Raw genomic sequence first — 10049 nt, forward strand, 5'->3', positions numbered from 1 at the left:
AGACCTGCCCATAACTAGGAAGCAGGAAGTCCCATTTCAGGAGGAAGAAGGCAGGCCTGGGGCAGAGCTCACCCTGGGGGTCTGCCCTGGCTGGGGCTGTTGATGGGTGCTTATTCCACTGCAACCCTTTCAGTTCCCATAGCCCACCATGGGCTGTTTGAAACACTGGTGAGGGTTTATGCAGTTAGCAAGTAAGACTCTAAATGTACTCCATAGGTTTTACCTTTTTATTATGGAAATTTTCAAATGTACATAGAAGTAAGGAGACTCTTGTATCCTCCATGTACCCAAGCCTAACTTTAACAATTGCCTGTTTCGTTTTATCTATCAACCTTTGGGGTTTTCTTGCAGGGGAGCCGGGTGGTCTTGAGAATTCTAAGTATTTTCAAGTAAATCTCATACTTCTCATTCACAAATCAAAAGGGACTAATCAAATGGTGTTTGAAATATTACAAACAAATCGTAGTCCTTACTTTCAACCATATCAGCTAGGAGGTTGAGACCCACTTGCAAAGTCCAGCCTCCTAGTTTCAAGGACGGTAACTCTGGAGCAGTTACCCAACGTTAGTGGCTAGAGCGGGAACCAGGAAAAAGTCGGTCCTCCCGGCTGCCTGGTGAGTGATGGCCCAGGCTGGCGACCATTTCCCAGGCCCCATCCTTGGGAGGGGGAGGGGGACCCTCCACTAACCGCCGGACTGCCGGCGGGAAGAATCTCGGCTGTACCCCCGAACACATTTCTGGAAGCACAGGCCGGCAGCCGGTCGAATGCAGCGGGGTACTGGGAGCTGCAAGCCGCGGTAACTGGAGTGGTGGGGGATCCCGGGCGGGATACCCGGTTCTGGGGTGGCCTTGGAAAGAGAAGGGGGCCTGCTCCCACGACCGGCGGGATAACTCGCAGCCAAGATTAGGCTGCGGCCTGGGTCGCCCTGCGGCCGACCCAGTTCCACGTGGGGAGCTGGTGGGCGAGGCTGGCGCGGCGCCCACGCCAGGGGCTGGGAGCAGGAAGTAATCTCCCGCGGGCGCGGCCCTGGGCGCGGCGCGGCAGGTGCAGCGCCAGGCTGCGTGGGCAGGCGGCCAGTGCAGAGGAGGTGAGCGCCGGGGTCGCCTCGCGGCTAGGGACCGCCAGCCCCGGGGCAGGAGCTTGCGGATGGGTCCGGCCTGGGGGTGGGTGGGTGGGGCTTCTGAGAGGGGGAGTGGGGTGCTGCCTTGAGGGTCGGATTGGGCCACCCGGAGGGCCTCGAATCTGGGGTGGGGGCGTTCCTGGGGGGTGGGTTTCAGGCTCGGGAGAGGGCTGGGGGCTGAGAAAGTAGGGAGAAGGAGGCCATTGCAACAAGGTTTTGGAAGTGCGAGCGCGGCTAGGTGGAGAGATGCGGCGGGGCCACGGTTCTCTGGACCCCAGGGGACTCGGGGTGGCGCCAGGGCTCCGGGGACGCGGTCCTGCCCGGATGAGGGACAAGATGGCCCTGCAGATGAGCTGAGTCGGAGGGAGTTAAGCCTCTCGAGGAGATGGAGCAGGGAGGGAGGGCTTGCTGGAAGGGGGCCGAGGCTCTAGCACCCACAGGACCCTTCCGCGGCTACCGAGATCCAACACCCAGCACCACCAGCTGCGGGCGAGGAGCGCCCACGGGCTGCCAGGGGCCCACCGCGAGCCAGACTCGGAAGGCCAATTCTCAGACGCTGTGGCTTTAAGGGAGACACCGGCGCGCGGGCTCTTTAAGGAGGGTGTTGGGGGCGTGTCAGGAAATGAGTCCTGGTCCCGCCTCCCCCGGGGGAGGGGCCTCAGGTATCTGGAGGCTTCGGGACCGAGTGGAAGCTTGGAGCCTGGGAAGACCGCGCGCCGTGGGCTTGGACCCGCCCAGTCCACTGCGGGTCCGGAGGACCCGGGCCCTGAGCGCCCCTGACCTCGCCTGCACCCTCTTTCCAAATCCCCCCGCACACCCTCTTTTCAGCTCCTTGCATGCCTCCCCCTTCTCGCCCTGCAAACCTTTTCTCTCCCATAGCAGCCCATGCCTGTTTCTCTCCGCACCTCTTCCTCACGCTGTCCCCCGCCCTTTTGAAGCCCCTTCGCCCTGCGTTTCTCCTGTTCCCCCTTTCTTCTTCCATTCCTCCCCTCCCCCACTTCCCGCTGGTTTCCTTCTTACTCGGTTCCAGCCCCTTCTCCCCTAATTTGTCATTTCCGTCCAGCCTTAGCCCATCGGGCACCTTTCCCCTGTCTTGTCTGATGAGTCCCCTGAGGGTGGGAGCAGGTGGTGGAGCTCACCCCAAAGCAGAACCTCTCCATCCGAGAGAAGAGTGGGAGGCCTCCAGGCCACCCGCCATGTGACAGTTGAGGACTTCAGCTTGCAGAAAGCAGATGTGAGCTCGCTGCCCTGTACTCCAGGAAATCAGTCTGGCTGTGAGCTGACCCAGCTCCTCTGCTACCATGAACAGGGCCTCTCTGAAGCGGTCAAAAATCCTGCACATGGCACTGATGGGGACTTCCGATCCCTCTGGAGAGGCAGAGGCCAGCCAGGAGAAGCCCTTTGTGCTGCGGGCACTGCAGATCGCCCTGGTCGTCTCTCTCTACTGGGTCACGTCCATCTCCATGGTGTTCCTTAACAAGTACCTGCTGGATAGCCCCTCCCTGCGGCTGGACACCCCCATCTTCGTCACCTTCTACCAGTGCCTGGTGACCGTGCTGCTGTGCAAGGGCCTCAGCTCACTGGCCACCTGCTGCCCTGGAACCGTGGACTTCCCCGCCCTGCACCTGGACCTCAAGGTGGCCCGCAGCGTCCTGCCCCTGTCTGTGGTCTTCATTGGCATGATCACCTTCAATAACCTCTGCCTCAAGTATGTGGGTGTGGCCTTCTACAACGTGGGTCGCTCACTCACCACCGTCTTCAATGTGCTGCTCTCCTACCTGCTGCTCAAGCAAACCACCTCCTTCTATGCCTTGCTCACCTGCAGCGTCATCATCGGTGAGTGGCCAGCCAGGGACACAGGGAGTGGGCACAGTGGGGAGGGGATTGGGGGAGGATGGGAGCTGAAACCCTAAAGAACAACCCTGTCAAACATCTTTGGGCTTTATCTGCCCCGGCTCCCTTGTTTTGACTGTCATATGAAGAGTCTGGGGTCCAGAGAGGGCAAATAACTTTCTGGAGGTCATCCAGCGAGCTAGGGGCCTAATCAGGGTCCTTCAAACAAGATGGGATTACAATCTATACTTCACACAGGGAAAACCAAGGCACAGAGAGGTTAAGTGATTTGTCAAAGATCACACAGCACATAGCTAGTAAGTGGTAGAGGTGAAATCTGATCAAGTAATCTGGCTCCTTACACTTGACCACTGTACTCTATTGCTTCTCAAGAGTTCGAGTGTCATGACTTCTCACCCAGTGCTCTTTCTAGAGGACATTGCATCTTTTAATAAATATATGTGTACCATCATCCTCTGACCTTGCAGGCTTACGATAATGCCTGAGACGGTGGCAAGAGATATGCTATGGGATAACTTAGCTGTCTTCCCAGACTTGACCCTCAGAAAATAAAAATTACTACTGGGGACATTGTGTTAATTATTTGCATACAGCATCTCCTATGTTGCCCAGAGGTTGCCTGAATGGTATTATCATCACCATGACCGACTACGTACACACAAGGAAACTGACACCAGACAGGTTAAGTCACTCACAGGGCCCCACAGCTAGGAAGTATCCAGCCTGGGATGGATACTCAAACTGGCTGCTCTCCCAAGCCTGTATTTCTAATCACTCCGCTCTGTTCTTGTCCCCTAGAGCAGCGGCCCCTGGCCTTTTCGGCCCCAGGGACCAGTTTCGTGGAAGAGTCTTTCCACGGACTTGGGAGTGGGGGGATGGTTTCAGGATAATTCATGCCCATTACATTTATTGCACATTGTATTTCTAATCTAATGCTACCGTTGATCTGACAGGACGTACTGGTCCATGGCCTGGAGGTTGGGGACCCTGCCCTAGAGGTTAGAACTGTGCCATCTAGTTCGGTAGCCACTGACCATATGGGTCTATTTCCATTCAAATTCAATGACATTTTTAAAATTCAGTTTCTCAGTTGTGACCTGATTCTGTAGCCACATTTCAAGTGCTCAGTCACCACGTGTGGCCAGTGGCTGTTGTACTGGACGACACAGATGGTAGATCATTTCCATCATCACAAAGTGTTTTATTGCAGCCCACTAGGCAGGAGCACCTCCAGCTTCCCACCTCCTCAGAGTCCTCCTGAGGCTCAGTCTTCCAGGAACGGAATCTTTCTTTGAACCTGTTCAGGTTCTTCCTGGTTCTGCAGACTTCATCTTGGTTGACCTACATCGTCTTGGTTAGTATCTGAGTCCCCAAGCTGAGTTGCACCAGTGGCGGGGAGGGGCCCATCCCATGCCACCTGTCCTAGAAAATGTTTTCCTCATTGAGCCACTGTGGACCTAGGCCTGCCCAGTCTCAGTTCAAGGTGAGAGAGAGAGAATGGCAGAGGTTGGAGTGATGGCAGCTGCCAAGACCCCTGGCAGATCCATCTCAGCAGCTCCCGTTTCCTCCCCCAGGGAGTTGGTATGGACTCCCAGGCCTTACTTAGACAAATGCCCCAGGGATCTCCACTTCAGCCCGCTGAATTTATGGAGTAGGGGGTGTGGGGGGAGAGGGAGGGACTTCCTGATTGGCTAATTTACATGCAGGCCCGTGAAGTCTGTAGGGAAACTAGGCCCAAGTCTGAAAAGTAATCAGAGTAGTGGATGGTGAGACAGCTTCTGGGAAAGGACATTCACTGGTTGGCTGCTGGGACAGGCGCCCAGGAGGTAGTGCTGTCTGCTGGCCAAGCGCCTGGGCCTCCTCTCCGCAGTGTTGCCCTATCCCCCACCCCCGTTCCTCCTTGTGGGGGAACGTGGGTCTCAGGTGACTCTCCAGGCCCCCTCCTCCTCCCGTCCTGGTCCCCTCCTCCTCCCTTCCTTGGACAGTATCATTCAGTGCTCCTTCTTGGCTGAGATTCCCTCTGGGGTCTGGAATTTTAAAAGGGGCAGTCCCTCTTCTGGACTTAAAAGGTAACCGGCAGGAGGGCTGGGGGCCCTCTGGCTGTGCCCCCAGAACCAGGCTGGGGGTACCTCTTTGCAAAGGTGCTGACGAGAAAGAGAACACTTCCAGCAAGTGCTTACGGCCCAGTCTTGTCTCCTCTGATCCTCACGATCACCTCCAAAACAACCTACATGCATTCACTCAGCAGATATTACTCACTGGCCAAGCATGTGCCAAGAGCTCTGGGGATGCAGATTCTGAAAAGGTAGATGCAGCTCCCACGCTTCTGGAGGGCATGGGGTTGATGCCTGGCAGTCAAGAAGTTATGCCGTGACTCAGACATAAAAGGTGCTGAGGAAACCCTGGCAGGGTGGAGACGGGAGAGAGAAAAGCAGGGAGGGAGGGTTCTAAGCTGGCATTCCAAAGGAAGTACTAAATGGATGTAAGGAAGAAGTGAGGAGAGAACGTTCTAGGCAGAAGAAAAAACATGCATTTCTGCGTGGCTGGGCCAGAGCAGGCTGTGCCCGTGAGGCTGCCCAAGTTAAGTGAGCCTGGACTGTTTCCTGAGGGCTGTGGAGATGCCCAGAGAGGCTTTAAGCCAGGACAGGACCCGAGCAGATCTGTCCTGTAGGAAGATCATGCTGGCTGCAAGGTAGAGAGTAGATTGATTGGAGTGGGAAGGTCAAGAACATGAACCCAGATGTCTACAGCGGAAGGACATGGGAGCTCAGAGAATTTAAGCAGACTTTCCATGGGCCACCCAGCCTTTAAATGACAGAGCCCGATCGGAGTCCAGGTCTCTCTGACACCAAAATCATGTGGTGGGAGACACAACGTGTATAAGATTTCAGCCCCTACCTTCTGGGAAAGTGGGGTCTAAGCTAGAGAGGCTGTACTGTCCCCGTGGGCAGGTGCCTACCAGCCCAGGGCAGGCAAGGGTCTTGAAGGAAAGCACAGGCAGGAGGAAGCCAGGAAGAGGTCTGGGTGCTGGGGTTACCAGGAGAGACTTCAGCCCTGGAGAGGCTGGCTTTGACCTAAAGAATGAGTGGAATGTCCCAAGAAGGAGGAGAGCGTTTCTGGTTCAGAAAATGATCAAGGGTGCTGAACCCTGGTGTGAGAAGCAGGGAGATGAGAGTGGCGACTCGGGGTGATTGTGGCACGGAGATGGGGTTCGAGGGCCTGGGGAGCCCAGCATGCCAAGCTGAGGGTGGGCAGTGGGGCGCCGAGGAGGCTCCATGGGTAGGAGGTGTCACAAAATGATAGTCTCAGAGTAAGCAGCCCCAAAGGCCTCGGGCCATAAGTGCTTCTCACCAGGGTAGACTCCCATCTCACAGACCGGGAGGCTGAGTGAGGCTCCGAGACCTCAAGTCACTCGCCCAGGGTCACCTCCACCACTGAGTGCTGTAGCCACGCTCAACCCTCAGAACCCATTTCACACGGTGCTTTTGAGGGGGCCCCAGGCCAGCCCAGTCGTCCAGTTACAGGGTTCTCACAGCACCCTGTCCTGTTTTATGGACCTCATTACAATTGCAATTAAACAAGTAATTGGGACAGGAATCATTTTAATGGCTCTCTCCTCTGCTGGAATGCAAAGCCCCATGAGGAAGGGTTCCTACCCTGGCCTAACTCCCCCAGCCCTTGTGTGGTGCTTTGCACGTAGTGGAGACTTTGCACACCTTTCCTGCAGGAAGGGCCAGGGGGACGGAATGATGAGATCAGCGTGACACAGTCTGTAAACTTGGGCGGCAAAATTCTCTGTCCTTCCTCCTCCTCATGCTCGTTCCCCTCTCCCCGCTGCAGGTGGCTTCTGGCTTGGAGTGGACCAGGAAGGAGCAGAGGGCACCCTGTCTTGGACGGGGACCCTCTTCGGCATGCTCGCCAGCCTCTGCGTCTCACTCAACGCCATCTATACCAAGAAGGTGCTTCCGGCGGTGGACGGCAGCATCTGGCGTCTGACCTTCTACAACAACGCCAACGCTTGCGTCCTCTTCCTGCCCCTGCTCCTGGCGCTGGGGGAGCTCCGGGCCCTCCTCGCCTTCCCCCAGCTGGGCAGCGCCCACTTCTGGGCTATGATGACGCTGGGCGGCCTGTTCGGCTTCGCCATCGGCTATGTGACGGGACTGCAGATCAAGTTCACCAGTCCCCTGACCCACAACGTGTCTGGCACAGCCAAAGCCTGTGCCCAGACGGTGCTGGCCGTCCTCTACTACGAGGAGGCCAAGAGCTTTCTCTGGTGGACGAGCAACATGATGGTGCTGGGGGGCTCCTCTGCTTATACCTGGGTCAGGGGCCGGGAGATGAAGAAGACGCAGGAGGAGCCCCACCCCAGGGAGAACGAGAAGAGCAACATGGAGGTGTGAGCTTCTCCAGAGACCCAGGCACGGCCCAGCCCCTGGGAGCACGCCCCGGAATGCAATGAAGGTGTCTCTCTGGACCCGGAGACTATGGCCTTACAGACGTGATGGGAACCTGGTGGTTGAAATGGAGCCAGTGTTTCCCAGTGTCATCAGAAAGCTGCCAGACCCGTCTCAACCCCTTTCCTAGTTGCAGGGTTTTGTCCTCCCATAGGGAGGAGGGACACCTCCGTGAGAAGAGCCAGTTAGGTTCTCTGGAGGAGCAGCAGCTTGCAGGGACTAGGACAGGGGCACGTGCCAGAGACTGTGCCCCCTTCCAGGGCCTTCTACCTCCACACGACCTTTGAGGTTGGGAACAGGCCACACCTTGAAGGGACAGCATTGGCAAAGCCAGCGAGTCTTCACTTACACTCAGGGGAGATGGGGCTGGGACCCCCACCAGAGGCTTAGGGTTTGAGAAACCTCACCTCTCTGTGTCCCAGGCAGGTAGCATAGCTTTGACCCACCCCCCACACACCCCCACACCCCAAACCAGCCTTCTTTTGGAGGAGAGCGTGGGCTGGGCTGAGGGAGGAAATGGGCAAACGTTCCCTCTTCTCTGTGATGAGATGAGCAGGTCCCATGAAAGGGGGTGAGAGGTCTGCGGTACCCAAGCTTGGTCCTGGCACCCACAAGGGCTGCTGGGAAGTGGCCTGGCAATGGGCTGCATCATGGGAGAGCTCCCTGTCCCTGCCGTCTGCACCCCATGTTTCCCCTGTTTGAACGTGGTACGTCCTTCACAGGTTCAGCAGGCTCAGTGACACTCTCCCGCAGTACCCAACACCAGTTTTCCCCGCCTCACTCCCCTGCCCCTAAGGGGCAGCTGCCACCTGGCACAGCTACCTGGCTCAGGAACAGCCTCCCAGAAGTGGAGCCAGGGAGCCACTTTGGCTTCTGCGAACTCTGCCTCCCCAGGAGGTGCTGCGGGAGCAAGGGTCAGCTCAGAGCTTTCTATCTCAGCTGTGACCCCCTCAAGATACAGTTCCTGTAGGGCTGGGCTGGTAACCTGATCTAGGTGAAAGCATTCAGCTAACAGTTGCGAACATCCCTGAGTTTAAGGCTGAAAGAATCTTCGCTTCTGCTCATCCCCACCTTCCGGGCCTCAGGGTGGCTTTCCTGGCTCCTGTCCCTTCTGTTGGTGTTTCGTCCCACCCAGCTTTGGGGGTAACTCTGATGTTTTCAGTCCCTGTAGCAGAAGGCTGGGGAGAGGGGGTCTTCTCACCACCCCTCTCTTCCAGTCCCTCCACCCTCCCAGGTGGTTTCTAATGAAGTTGGTGGGACTTGATGCCCTGAATTGTGTGCGGTTTAATTAAAAATTGGACTAAAACATCTTGTGTGTGTGGAGTGAGAAGGGATAGGCGGGGTCTGGATGGGCCCTATGAACAAAGACCCAGCCCTGCCATCAGCAAGCCTGGGTTCTAGCACAACAGTCCTTCTCAGAACCTCTTCTCCCTCCAGGCCAGGGGTTGATCCCAGACCTCAAGTTTCCTATTGGTAATTGTCGCCACTTTCTGGGTTCTTGTCGGAGGCAAGACGCTGCTGAGTGCTTGCTCCATCGTTGTTTTCCACAACCCTCCCCAACACGCCTTGAGGTGGGCGCCATCACCCATTCCCCCGTTTTACAGATGGGGACACGGAGGCTCAGGAAGGAGCATAGGAAGAAAGAGGCAGCAGTGGGAGTCAGAAGTCTCTGCCTTCAGAGCACCGCTGCTTCACCACAGGGCCCTTAAGTATACCCAGCATTTTTTGAGTACCTACTGCATGCCAGGCACTGGTGGTGGGACATACTGGCATGAGAACCCAAATCTGCTTCCAGGGACAAGAATATAAACACACATCAAGGCTCCCGTAACAGATGCAGTATTGCCCTGAGATCTCAGAAGATGGAGACACCACGTCTTCACAAGGGCCAGGGTGTTTGAATATTACTAGGGAAGCAGGGGCTCCAGGAGCAGGGGTAGGCTGACCAGGAAACAAGATTAACCTGAGGAAAGAGTACACAAGGAGTGGTGAGAGGTTTTGTTTGGCGAGGGGGGTGTATAGAAAAGGAGAGTGGGTCACGGTGTGATCAGCCTTCAATGCAGTGGTCCATCTGGTCTTGATTCTAATCAGTTTTAAAGCCATCACCAGGTCCCTTAAACAGAGAAGGGATATAATCATTTCTGCACCCTCTGTATAGTCAGAAGATTGAGACAACATTCTTCATGTTATTAGCCCTTTCTTAAATAAGATTCTAGAAAAATCTAAATAGTTTGAAAAAAATTCAGGCAGCCTCAATTCACAGGACACAACTGAACAGCCTGCTGTCCAAGACCTCCACACAAAAAAGCACAAAGATGGACGGTGTCTGAGGATGGATTTGCATCCACATGCAGCAGAACACCCCAGTTCTGATGCACATGAAGCCCAGAGAAAACCAGAGCCAGCCTTCCAGCATCCCAGATTCCCACAGTCAGCACCACCACCCCCAGCTCGTCTCTATGGTATTTAAAGGAGCCAGGGCCGTCCCCAGGAATGTTTCGCCTACAAGAAGCAAAGGAAGTGTGTCTTCACTGGCAAGTCCACAGTTCCCCTTCTCTTTGGTTCCCCTCCACACTTTTTTTTTTTAACAAAGTATCTTGTTTGTAACATAAAAATAAGA

At 55.8% G+C, this 10049-nt stretch overlaps 1 protein-coding gene across 2 annotated transcripts; it reads left to right on the top strand.

Moving 5' to 3' along the window:
* Positions 1-685: 685 nt before the first annotated feature.
* Positions 686-8737, top strand: SLC35C1 (solute carrier family 35 member C1). Of its 2 annotated transcripts, none has more exons than XM_061381255.1 (3): positions 686-797; positions 2431-2957; positions 6816-8737. In XM_061381255.1, the coding sequence occupies exons 1-3, from the start codon at positions 766-768 to the stop codon at positions 7373-7375; spliced, it is 1119 nt and encodes a 372-aa protein (XP_061237239.1). In that variant the 5' UTR covers positions 686-765; the 3' UTR covers positions 7376-8737. The 2 variants fall into 2 exon arrangements, with proteins under 2 accessions (XP_061237239.1, XP_061237240.1); XM_061381256.1 differs by lacking the exon at positions 686-797 and adding an exon at positions 993-1088.
* The last annotated feature ends 1312 nt before the right edge of the window (positions 8738-10049 follow it).

The sequence above is a fragment of the Bos javanicus genome, chromosome 15 (genome assembly GCF_032452875.1).
Source record: "Bos javanicus breed banteng chromosome 15, ARS-OSU_banteng_1.0, whole genome shotgun sequence".
Taxonomy (NCBI): Eukaryota; Metazoa; Chordata; class Mammalia; order Artiodactyla; family Bovidae; genus Bos; species Bos javanicus.